At 40.2% G+C, this 13,472-nt stretch overlaps 1 protein-coding gene across 2 annotated transcripts in view; it reads left to right on the top strand.

Moving 5' to 3' along the window:
• SLC24A2 (solute carrier family 24 (sodium/potassium/calcium exchanger), member 2) overlaps positions 1-4,704 on the top strand; it is a 126,308-nt gene extending 121,604 nt beyond the window's left edge. The window contains exons 8-10 of one of the 2 annotated variants that reach the window (XM_009328073.1): positions 1,606-1,695; positions 2,142-2,308; positions 4,377-4,704. In XM_009328073.1, coding sequence (XP_009326348.1) covers positions 1,606-1,695; positions 2,142-2,308; positions 4,377-4,626 — 507 coding nt within the window. In that variant the 3' untranslated portion in view covers positions 4,627-4,704. The remainder of the gene's footprint in view (positions 1-1,605; positions 1,696-2,141; positions 2,309-4,376) is intronic. The other variant, XM_009328074.1, reaches the window with a different exon arrangement.
• The last annotated feature ends 8,768 nt before the right edge of the window (positions 4,705-13,472 follow it).

Raw genomic sequence — 13,472 nt, 5'->3', positions numbered from 1 at the left:
CTACACAATTTCAATGAGCTGCAGACCAGCCTCGCTCTTTCCTGATTCAGCTGACAAAAGACAGTGTCATTCCCGCATGACCAGCTCTAATGCCCAACCCATTTCACTGAGCACCTCTTAGTCCACAGCCACCCATGCTGATCAATTCCTAAACATGAGGCTGTCCCATATAAATGCCTCTTTATCAAGGCTTGAGCAAGCTGAATTGGCAAAATCCAAACAGCATTTTCTCTCCAAAAGTCGTGTTCAGGGAAAGCCCTGCAGTCCTGTCTGCTCCCACAACACCTAGGAATGATCCACAGGCTAATGAGTCTCCTGGTGCAGCAGGGGCACGTCCTGCAGTGGAGAGGGGTACAGGCAAGGTGCGCTGCCCAAAAATTCTGAGGCCCCTGCAGAGCAAAAAATTGAAGTGGGTTTAGCGAGGACTTAACAGGAAAAGGTAGTGCAAGATAGAGCAGCAGCTGGAACAAGTATTCAAAGTGGTATAATTTGCTTCCACAAGAGTCCTACCGGTTATTCATGAAAATTTGTAGGACTCTGCGAGTGGCACATCCGAAGTCATCTAGGGTGAGGATCTGTGTTCAGAAGGTCGATGCCCATAAAGATTGTGGTTTCATTCAAGACTGGTAGCATCCATTCACAGTACAAATTTCATTTTAAACACTAATTTGATTTAGACAGTGATTGCCCGGTACAGTACTGCAGTCGTGTTTGCTTCCTTTAGTAGTTAACTTGATCTCTTTTTGTTACATAGGTCTAGCTAGCCAATAGGAAATATGGATGATGCAAAAGACTGGAAAGAACAGAAACCAAAATAAACCATTAATCTGAATATAACCTATTCATTGGCTGCAAGAACACTATCTGTTCAAAGTTTGACTTTAGTAAGGGAGACACTTAAAATGAAAATGAAGTTACTTCGCTGTTAAACAGATTTTTTAATTCACTGAAGGGCCTCAGAGTGCGTTTTACATGTTTTTATAACAAACTTCTCTACAAAACAAAGCATGGCAAATACGTGCTTAATGTATCTTCTGTTCTAATTGAGAAAGTGTGTTGTTTTCCCAAGAAAAGTATATGCCCTAATAAATTTTAGATGTGTATTTTTTTTAGCTCTGTCATATGGCAGCCTTTGTTATACTGACTGTGAAAGTTGTTGCACAAAGTTATTGATGTATAAATGAAAGGTATGGGTACCTGTTTTAGCAATTTGAAAACATTCTTTCTGAATAAGCATGAAGTTATTAATAAATTTAGAAGTCAAACTACCATTCACCTAAACACATAAGCAAACTGCGGCATAACAGAATGTGATACAAATGAGAACCCAGAACTTGCCATTCATCGTACCAGTTGTTAGGAGGTGTTACTTTACATCTGAAGCGGTTGGAAGAATGAGGAATAGGTAAGTATATACCAGTGCAGGGAGTCAGTTTCTTACCGTTCTTGACATTTATTTTTATCATCTGATGATGATCAGAATAGTTGGTCAGAACAGGTTATCAGACAAAACAAGAGGCCACTCTCATTTTGAGAAGCAAATAAGAGTACAGCACATCAGCCTTCAACATAGTTGTTCACTGTTTCTCTTTGTTTCTGTTTCAGAGGTCAAGAAAATTTTTTCCTATCACATTTTTTGGCTCTATCAGCTGGATTGCATTTTTTTCTTACTTAATGGTCTGGTGGGCACATCAGGTAAGAAGGTGATACTGGTACAAAATACAAGCCCTGCTTTGTGTTTTGCACTGTGAGAGGTCATTTAGAATCAGAGTCCATCATCTATCTCATGCTGAGTAGTGCTTTATTTTAGGAGCTGCAACCATGGATGAAGTAAATCACTACTCAGTAAATGGAAAGTAGCTCAGAGAGCTGTGGTTGTCCTGACCACAGGACTTGATCATTCTGGTAACATCAGAGCCATCAGGAACCGCTTGTCGATACCTACTGGTTCTATCTGACAATCTTATCTTTCTCCTGAAACACATGGAAATCTGTGAAAACAAATAATTCTCCAATCTTGCCTGTATTCTCCAAGCTAGTTGGCAAGCTCCAGGATAATATTCCTGGTTAAACAGGTTTATAGCAGAAAGCATTTCTTCTCCACAGGACGTTTTTTGCTGTTTTTGCTTAAACCCTTTTAGGTTGGAGAGACCATTGGTATTAGTGAAGAGATCATGGGATTGACTATTCTAGCTGCTGGCACATCCATTCCTGACCTTATTACCAGTGTTATTGTAGCACGCAAAGGTTTGGGGGACATGGCTGTATCCAGTTCTGTTGGAAGCAACATATTTGACATCACAGTGGGGTAAGTCCTACGGCAAGAAAATTGTGTCTATTTTAACAACTCTTTTGTTCCTAGCCTGTTGCTTGTGGTTTTGCCAAGGTGTTGCCTACAATTTTCTGCCATTGATGCTTAAAAAGGGGAGTGATGCAAATATGCAACGAATGTTACTATTTCAAGTGCCTAGAAGTTCATAGGCATTTGCAAGACAGAATTGTTACAAATTTGTTGCCTAATTCTCTCTTTGATATATTGCAGAGCTGCCTAGGCAAGTGAATTGCACTTAAAAAAGTATGCAAGAGCATTGTTCCAAGAAGGAATTTCTGAAGCTTTTTATGATTTTGTCAGGTTGCTGTTGTTTGCTTATGTTACCACTCATTGTGCTTATACTAGAGCTTTCTTTATAAATGATGGTCGGGAACAATTCATTGCCTCTGCAATATTCGACATTTGCTGTAATGAAAACAGAATGTCATTGTCTTGTGTAGCTCGTTTAGGCTGTTGTTGACATGTGATTTTTTTATATACCTGGCAAGTCCCAAATTACAAACCAATTCTCTATTAACACAAAGGACCCTTTATATAGCTCTGACAATGTGAAGCAACATAAGATTGTGCAGAAATGTGCTATTTACACTTTACTGCTTCACAGCAGCTCTACGATAATGATGTGTGGCATGCAGTTGGAATTCAAATTCCTTTTTGACCGTTTGAGACCAAGCTAGATCGGGTCCACAAATGTTGTAATCTCTGCCTCAGTGTTTCAAAACTGCGCAGGAAATATACAAGCAAACTCTGTCTTTATTCCCACATTCCCATCTTCAACACAGTACAGAGGCACTGAGAATCATGTCCATACTCTCAGTTTCTCCCTCTTTGGTTGTTTCTTGTTATCACACATGCAGAAGAACAAGTCTAGTCATAGTGGTAGTCCCGAACAGTCTGGTCGTAGAACAGATTATGGTTTTCGCTACTGAAAATATACAAGCAACTGCACAGGTTCAAAAAGGGATCCTGAAGTTAGAGTGGATAGTAAATGGCTTTTTTACTCCATCTGTTAGCTAATGGCAGTACCTTTGGACACAGCAGAAAAACTGGGCCACTTTTTTCTATTAATCCAGAAGCAGGAAGTGTTTGAAATAACATCTATAAGCAGCAGACCTGCAAAATATGTAAAAGCATTATTCACCACCATGTGCTTCAACTTAGAGCATGTAGGGTGCATTACAAAACTTTCTCTTTTGCAAAGCTTTCTTACTTTTCTTAAATTTTTTAATCTTCCTGCCAATGGAAATGTTGTCCTGTACCAGCCTGCTAGACCTGTTACATTTACAACAGAAGTGGCACAGTTGGGCTGTAGGCTGGTGTAGTTACTACTGAGGCTGTAATAAATCATTCTCTCTTGAGCTGCTTATTCAGAGTTTGAATGTTGTGAGCTTCTGACAGCTCTCTTCATGCTTTCTAAGCCTGCTAAGCTCCGATCAGTGGCTTAAATATTTATTTCAGCTTGAGATCTTCCAGAGGGATGTTGCCTCATTCTGTGGCATCAGAAAAGAGAAATGCAATGACAGCAAATACAGAAATAGAAATTAAGCTGGAGTTCAGTTGAAGTTCACATTTTAACACAGGTTTATACAGTAAACGTGGATCAAGGCTTTTAAGGACCAAATTTTGGGGGCAGTGCCTTGCAGAGTGCTGGTCCTTCATGGCAAGGACATGTCTTTATGCAACCCACCCTCCTGTCATGCAGGCTCTTGGAAAGAGAGTGGAAGTAGATTCTTCCAGAAATCCAGAAACAAATGACAGGGGTCTTCCCGCTCACAGACAGGATGCCAGGTGATTTGTCAGCCAAGGAAAATATAATTCACCAATGTAACTGGTGGAAGAGTGGGGAGCCTAAATCCCATGTGTTCTCCCCAAGAACCACAAGCAAGCTAACAGATTTGTGTACATATTAGAAGAGCTGAAACTCTTCCCGCCTCACTTTATGCAGGAAGCCTCTGGTTGTATTTTGAAGTGCCTCCAGAAACTTTCTAGTGCCCCTTTCTGCACGTCTGCAATGTTTCCAATTTATTTTTCTGTTTCTTAACAGCCTTCCTCTTCCGTGGCTCCTGTATGCTGCGATTAACAGCTTTGCCCCAGTGACAGTCAGCAGCAATGGTCTGTTCTGTGCAATTGTCCTCCTCTTCCTCATGCTGCTCTTTGTCATCCTCTCCATCGCTTTCTGCAAGTGGAGGATGAATAAAATCCTGGGCTTTCTCATGTTTGGGCTTTATTTTGTGTTCCTGATTGTCAGTGTCCTTCTGGAGAACAAAGTGATCCAGTGTCCTGTCTCCATCTAGTGGAAAGTGATGTTTCTCGAGAAAAAAACAACAACATATATTAATTAAAAAAAAAAATATCAAAATGAGACAGTGAAAAACCACAATGGAAAGCTTCTATGAGAACAACCCATGGATTTGTAAATTTCCTCTCCCTCAATTTTAAAAGAGAGAAAGAAAGGATGCAAAGGGTGGATCTTGGAGCTGAAGAATGACCACTGCTGGACAGTGCAGTCACATGTGAAGGGCCGAGCCCAGCTGCGCTGAGGTTTTCTTTGTCTGCTGCAGAACATCCTCGCCGCTCGGTAGTGGAGATGCTGTGCACGCACGGAAATGATGAAAGCTACTGCTTCTCCTACGCCTATGGTACATATCCACAGACTTCTCGTTCTCTGTAGTAGTATACACAGACACACATCGTGCTCAGTTCTTAAAGCTCTCATCTTCTAAGGGGAATGCTAATATTAACTTTGTGGAGGCACCACCCCACACACACCCTGGTATGGGATTTTTCTGATAATCTGCTGAAACTCCTGAGTGGAAAGCATACACCGAGCACATGGGTCACAGACAGGGAAGAGCTTGCACATCTCTTCATATAAGTGGATTTATATGATGTGATTTCAGCAAAGCCAGGGAGTTCATCAGTGTTTTGGTCTTCTGCATCACAGGTCTGTGAAGGCAGTCAGCAGGATGTTAATGGTGGTTTATTACACCTTGCAAAACTCTTCAGATTCCAGGAACTCTGGCTCTGGCACTGAAGGGGCCACGCTGCCTGGCCATTTTGTAACTGGTGCAGGTTTTCATTGCATTCACATGCAAAGTCCAGAATGGGGATACTCTTTCTTCTCTAATAGCAACGCAGCATGCAGAGAGATCATACAACTACGATGTGAACACACCATTTTTTCTAATGCAGCAATACCAACAACAGTACCAATGGCTTTCAGATGCTGTTATCACTATGGGTTTGCCTTTTCATGCCAGAAGAAAAAGGCTAATTTGCTTATGCATAGTATTTCATACAGAAAATAGAAGTAGTTGTAAAGTAGCAGCCTAATTGCTGAAGTGGATAAATGTTTTACAGGCTATCTTTCACTATTAATTGGAGTGTAAGGACCTTCACAGCTACATATAGCCATTGCTGGAAGAGATCCCCAGCTGATGTACACAGCTGGGGCAGTTCATATTTGCTTTTGTAAATCTTGAAACTAGGTAGGAGAAACTAACAATTTAAATATAGTGGAGCTGCAGGAAACCTACATGAAAATTTTTTTAGTATTACTGGAAGTATGAATGTCTAAAGAAGCCCAGGAAGGAGTGAAAATGCAATATCCTTTTACTGAAATCCTGAGAGAAGGAGAAGGTCCAAACCTAGAACAAAAAAATAAGGAGGGAGAAAGCAACAAAGTGTTCAACTTTCCTGTAGTTTGGATGATTTAAAAAAAAAAAAAAAGAGGACTGGAATGGGTATTAAGAAAGTATTTCAGGTAATCATCATTTGTTCATTCAAGTCTTTTGTGCAGTTAGAGTTCATGACATTTCAGCGCATTTCTGTGACCTGTTTCAGCATTGTTTTGTATTCGTATCGTGCTCACAATGGCAATGCCATGCTCACAGCTGTGTGACAGAAGGCTCAGCACATTTTGTCTTGTCTGTTTTTCTGTGTTCCATGCTGTTTGCTTCTCACTCATCCCCTTTGTCCTTTACTGTTTTCCTGTTATATGTGTTTGAATATAACAGTATCTGGTTAGAGACTAAGGACTTGACAGAAAACAATGCTAGAGAAAACGGTAAAAAATACATTTTAAAAATTACTAAAATGTTAATATTATGTGATATCGTGAAGAAAAAAGTGAGATACTAATGAACAAAAGCAAGAAAACTAGGAGTTACAATGTCTGCTACTCATGTCTTGTCCTAAACTACTAAATCCTAGCTACGTTCAAGAATTAGTATTTGATCTTAACCATACATTTGCAACATCTCTTGCTTCTTAGTGCTTTTTAGTGTGAGCTTCTCTCATTGTGAGCAAAAATTTGTCTGTGTATTTCAGGTCCTTCATTGCTCCAGAATCCTCACCTGTCTTAACGATAGTGCTGCCCACCTCTTAACATTTGTTTCTACGGGTCTACACAATGGAAAGATAGGTATATACGTACCTACAGTGCCCTCTACTGACAAGAATAGCAATCTTGCAAAAGCAAATCTATTACCCAAATTCTGAGCTCTAATAAAACAGGTGTCCCAAAATACAGAGCTGACTCCACAGTATAATCTGTCCCAGACGAGTCACCAAATGCTTTTATTTCTGATAACAGTGCTCAAAGCAGGCAATCCTTTCCCAAGTGAGCAGAGTAAGACAGAGCTATCTAAAAGAGTGTGTGCAGGATGATGATAGGTCTGTGTATATGCACGCTTACAATATGCAGAGATGCCCAGATTCACTGGTCTGACATTTCAAATCAAGAAACCAAGGAAGGGCAAGAGTCTGATCTCTGTTCAGTATATTACTCCTTTTTCTTTTTTTTTTTAATGACTTCGTAGCCAGCGTGGTGTAACTCCCACACTGGAAAGGAAAAAGCCCTGCCTGACCTTGAGAGCTGTAAGAGCACTCTGGTGCACTCTGCAAAGTGAGGGCAGCAGCAGCAGAGACTACTGCCCCGCTGAGGGCAGGCAGAGAGAAAAGAGGAACCAATCGAAAGCCCTACACACTGGGAATATTTCAGTCCAAAGCTGGCATCAACAGCTTGAAGGAAGAATTTTACGTGTAGGGCTAAGGGCTGGTATCCTCTAATGGCATTTGTATACTGTCTTAAAATGTATCTGACTCATTTCTTTCCTGTGTCTGCTTGCCGCTATCAACACATTTATCTTGGAAGGTATTAAAATTAATTTTTTCCCCTCAGGAATGAGACACCTCATGGCTCCCACTGCCTTGCATCTGCTGGGCAGATCATTATTCAAGTAATGAATAACTGTGGTCAGTGGCAGGTCAGCTTCAGAGGTAATAGGAGAGATTTCAGTTGTGTGGTGCTTTCTGTGGAGGCTGGCTGTGAAAGCCATTTATACTTACCAAGGCAGCTTTCTGTGTAACTGCTGGGGTGAACCGTTTCAGGATACTTGCGCACTGATGTGATCTTTGATTATAAGGCAACAGCTGTGATGGTAGAGAAAAGAGAGGAATGGGATGGAGGGAGACACATGACCCATTGGGGAGTTTGAAAAATCTTAAGCTGGAGTGCTGAGAGAACAGCTGAGAGCTGCTGCAACCCAGTGACTGGATGTCTGTAAGCTGTTCAGGCTCAATGCTGCCAACAATGCACACCACTTGTTAGGACACTCCTATTTTACAATGACAGCAAATTTCCCAGCATAAAGTGTTTCTCATTCTTCATAACTGTTTCAGTGTGGGATCCATGAACATTTCTCAACATTGTACACCTAGGAGTCAAAATTAAGTTTTCTTCAGTCAAAGTTCTAAATGACTTTACTAGGGATCTGCTCCTGCAAACGGCCTGAATTCTACAATGAGTTGGTCAGTGTTGAAGCCTCTTCCACCTGCCTGTGCTCATTTATTCAATTGGTGATGCTGTCTGCATAATACTTATGAAGCATAAATGAATAATTAATACAGAAATTGGTGTTATGATCAAGATCCTGTTCTAGCTTAGTGTTTTCAGGACAACACCAGGTTGGCAACACAGTAAGTAACATAAGAACGCAACTTCAGGTTAAATAGCCAACTCTCTGTGGCACCATCACACCTGAACAGAACCAATGTTAGACATGATTTTTGGAAGGAATTTCCAGTAGCATTTCAGTGGGATCATGGGTCAGATTGTAACCTGTTTTAAAGATTTTCTGCACTAACTTCATTGGAATTAAAGAAAAGAATGGTCCCCATCAATACCAAATACCACTGGAAACCTACAAGTATTTGCTGTTTTCCACCTGAAAAAAAAAAAAAAAAAAGGCTTCCCTCTGCAGAACTCACTATGGTCAAATCTGTAGGGTAAATGCTATAAAAGTGTGATAAAAGGTGTGATATGAGGAGGATCTCCTCAAGAGCTACATGTAGACAAGGAAAAATGTTTCAGCAAAGCTCTGTGTATTTTAAATAATTAACTATTTACTGAAAGCTAGTGCTTTCTTGTAGTGCAGACAGGCTCTCTATGTCTATATGCCCCTGCTTATTTATTCAATTGATGTGGCTGTCTGCATAATCTTCATGAAGCATAAAGCACAGTGGGTGACAAAGCAGCTTATCTAGATGTCATTTAATGTTTGTAATGGCAATGAACCTACCATGTAATTTCCACGTACGCTACTCTGAAGTAATTTATGGTCACTGTCACTCATGGTACTGTTGTGTGTGGATATGAAGGTCCACAAAGCGGTAGGTTAAACATGTGGTTAATCCAAGTACTGTAAAAAATAGATGCTTAGAAATGTTCTTAATGTTTGGGTGTTTTTTAAGGGATTATTTCTCTGGTTGTCTTTTACTTCATTACATATTTCGCGAAAAAGGGGATATACGATGTTTTTTAATTATTCTTCTTTCAGCAGTAATTCCTTAAAATAGCATCTTGTGGTCCATATAACTTAATTTCTGAATCAATATGAGTCTGTATCAGATGGATTTATTTAATTTATAACAAAGAAATAATCCCTTCTCCAACAACTGGCCCACTGAAATCCAGAAGATTTCTGCCATTAAATTGGGCAAGATACAGATTTTTATCTTAGGATCCTGTATTTCATAAACGCACTTGCATAACAAACATAATTGTCCTGGGAGCTATGTACAAAGAGAAAAATTGCACTCACTTGTATTCTTGGAAACCATTTTACCTCTTGTAAATAACAATGACACAACTAACTGAGAAAGAGGCACGGTTAGTTCCTTTGAGCAGGTGATTCTTGTTTTCCTGCTATTCCTGGAAAGTTTGATGCAAGAACTTGCAGCTGGAAACATATCTGCAGAAAGTGATTTTGAGATTAGCAAATGGGATAGTTTGCACTCAACAGTGTGGAGAAGAGTCCTGCTCCAGCCCTCCAACAGATGTGGGTTTCACTCCTGGTTAATGTTAAAATGATCCTTCTTAGATCCGTTGCCATCGGTTACAGGAATATCAGTATTGAGATATCCGTCATTTCCATTGGGACTGGGGAGTGTAACTTGCAGATTGAAGTTACGCAATTCAGTGCACCCATCGGATACAGAAGTCGTATATGGATCACAGCCCCGCAGTCCAGACAAGTCATCCTGTAGATCTGCCGTGTGTTGCTAGTTGTCAGTGTATGGCATCTCAGGACTTGTCTGCCTGGATGGGTGCAGCTAGTTTGTGCGTTCCCCTGCCCATGCTCCTGCCTGGCTGGACGTAAGCCATGTCTTCTCCAGAAGCCACGAAATCACATCAGCGTGGCGCTGAGCCCGTGCTCCCCGCCAGCCAGATGCAGGTCAGCCCCAGCCTAGAAGCCATGTAACCACTTGGAGCATGGGTAGACCGGATACACAACTGGCCACGTTGTTCCTACGTGAGCCATAAGTGGCCCAGGACAAGACTGAGTAAGAAATAAATGTAATTCGAGATCGGTAAATGAACTGTACATTCATGTAGATTTATTGTAAATTCACTGCTCATCAAACACAAAACCAATCCAAACAATGAAATTTGTATGCGTTTTGCACTTTACTATTTTTTTTACTTTTATTTTATGTCACATAGTTGTCTTAATGCAAAAAGAAGCCATAAAAAAACCCAGAAGACTAGTATAGGGTTTCTAAATAAGGGGATCGTTAATTTTAAAGTAAAGAATCCATTTCATGTCTCTGTTTAAGGTATAATGTAAAATACTGTCAAATAAATGTACAGTAAAGCAGGATCTGGTTTTGCCTTAGTGAAGCTGTGAGTAAGTCAGGGGGAGTTCGCTCGTACTCTTGAGCTTCCCTGTGGGACTGTACAAAATGCTGCACACTGCCTTTGCAGCAGGGGCTCAATCCTGCCATCCTTGTTCACCCCAGAAGAAGGAATACAATGCTTGCAGAGTCAGGCCCAATGAAGCAATTAAATCATCCTGTTACTCTAATGCTTTCTCCACTAAGATCACAGTAAAGGAAGCTCCTCATATTTTAGAAAGTTTATAAGAGATGAGTTACTTCTGTCACATCTGTTTTACAAGAGAGTTAAAGTTTTCAGGGTCAGGCTACCCAATAGAAATCAACCATTTCTTTTAATCCCCCATCAAAATTAAGTAATGCCAAAGGGATTTCACTTGGTTTTGTGTTCATTTCCATTATCAAGATCTCTGTTACACAGTTTTAATTTCGCAATCCTGACTCTGGGGAGTTGACTCACATGAGCAGAAATTATTTCTGTCACTTAAGATGGCACGATCAGGCCACTGTATTGTCATGTGAAAATAATAGTAGCGTGTTATAACTGACAATCAGATGCTATTTTTGTAATAAAGCTTTTTTAGCTTGTTTGTTTCACTTTGTAGTTTTCATACTCTTCCATCTCTCATTTTCAACTTATTGTAAGAAAATCTGAAGAAGTGCCCCATCTTACTTGTTTCAAACTTAAAAAAAAAAACAGTTGCCAGTCCAGGCAACCCCCTGAAGATTCCAGTTTTTCTCATGTGTTTATGTGTATGGATCATTACTCACTAGATGAAACTCTTGTATCTCTGAATCAGTATATTCTCTGTGAATATAAGTTTGTATACAGTATGAAAGTTACCTTTATTTGTACACAGGCTCTCGGAAATAATCCCTTCTATCAAAGGTCCTACTTCACTGTATCTACAGAATGTTCCACTGTGGTGTGTACACTTTCTCACCTTATGATATCAATACAGAGCTCTTCATATAAATCATGATGTAATTGAGTTGTCTAAGTGTGAATAACAATACAATAACAACAATAAATACTAATTAAAAGACTTAACAGTGTGTCATTTTGCTCAGTATCTTCTGTCTTAATTGTCTTGGACTCGCTATGGCTCTGAAAACAGTACTTTACCTACCTACTCTGGGTTGAATGATAATCTGCAAATGCTACTCTTCATTATAAGTGTTCAAGCAGCACTAACTGCCTCTTGCCATGTTAACTGTGCTACTTGCTGTGCGTACACAGAGTAAGGAAAACATCTGTGTTCCAGTGAGCTTAAAATTTAGTTAAACAAGGATTTTTCGTCTACAGCTGAATATGAATCCACCAGAGGACAACTTCCTGGAGCTGGGTATGTCTGGAGCCCTGTGGTCCTTTTTGGGCCAATTTCCTCTACATTTCTTTACTGACACATTTGCTCATAGGTTGTTTTGAATGCCACTCTTCAGTTTGACACCTTCTCATTTAAGCTTCAGGCTGCACAGTCTGTTGTCCTTGCCAGCTAGGATTTTTGGCTTTTTTTTAGACTGTCATTGGATGAATTGGTACTTTTAAACAAAAGAACGATCTTCAATAAATAACAGCAAAAGAAAATCAGTAATGTTAAAAATTTCCCATAATCAACCAAACTTTCCATCTTGACAAGTTATAAAAGGTTGCAATAGACTTTATTACTTACTGTTTCTCCCGTAGTAGCATCAGTCACCCTCCACAGTGAATCGAGACATTTTTTATGAGGCATTGTGCCAACCCTAAAGGTGTGAGCTCAGGACAGAGATTTTTCCTTCATCTTTAAACATACTAGAGCTTTAAAATTTTAGATTGGAAACAACAAAATAAATTTGCATATAGTCTAAGAGTTGAGAATGGTGATTGTCCCGAGACATTCATGCCTGCCAAATGGGAAAAACAACAAGGTCAAGCACATCCTACAAAAAGCAAAGTTGGTGTATGCTGCAAGACACAGAGGCACATGTGGGATGCTTTGAAATTTGGGTTGGAGATGGAGAGTTTGAAAGAAAGACTGTGCTAGGCGCTGAGAAGTGAATACGCATGCACACACATACAGACACAGAGGCGTTCACAGCTGTGCTCTGTGTTGTCTTACCCCACTGCTTGGTAACATTTGATCCCTGCCTCAATTTCAGCCACTTTTGAAAGGAAGTAGAGGATTTAAAATTCTTCATTACCACAGCAGGCTGTGATGGTGTATGACTGGTGTGAGCAGGGGAATATATTAAATATTCTCCTCAATCCTGTCTGAGGGAATGATGGCAAGTTTCTTTGGCACGTGTTTCCCCTTCCATGAGCAAGTACTTCACTGCCTTATCTGTAGTGCCTGAAAAAACAAACCTCTGTTCATTCATTATTACTTTTTCATTTACAGGTAGTTATGTTTGGGGTGTTTATTACAAGGAGAAAAGCGATGTGTGTTGTTAAAACTGAGTATTTGATCCCTCCCCTGGAAAGACTTCAGAGCTTCCCTTTAAAACAGAGAATTCCCTTCCTGTCAACACATCTCTCAGAGAAATAAATATTTGTGCCAGATACTTGCAAAGAATACACAGAGCTTGACTACAGATTATAGACCTAAAGAGATGTTTTAGTTATCCCTTCATCGCCTATTTATGCAAATTTCCTCATCACACTTCGGATAACGTACATTTACTGTGGGCAACGGCTTTTCTGGGAAGGGTGATGAGGTACCAGTGATTAATCTGTAAATCTACAGTATTGCCTCTGAGGCCTCAAACCCAAACAGAACCATTTCTCACATGCTAAATATGAGGGTCATAGGCAGAGAAGTTACCAGCATCCCCTAAGTTAAAGAGCACCAAATCAGATGTTTAAGCAACAGATTGACAAGGACCCTTGAATGAACAAGAGGTGTCCCGCAAAGCTTTGAGTTACTTGCAACCACTTTTCACCTGTCCACCTGCAATGACGAGTAAATACCAGCCCGCCACTACA

Source organism: Pygoscelis adeliae, unplaced genomic scaffold (genome assembly GCF_000699105.1).
Source record: "Pygoscelis adeliae isolate BGI_AS28 unplaced genomic scaffold, ASM69910v1 Scaffold45, whole genome shotgun sequence".
Taxonomy (NCBI): Eukaryota; Metazoa; Chordata; class Aves; order Sphenisciformes; family Spheniscidae; genus Pygoscelis; species Pygoscelis adeliae.
The sequence above is the reverse complement of the archived record's forward strand: the minus strand, read 5'-3'. Positions and strand labels throughout refer to the sequence as shown.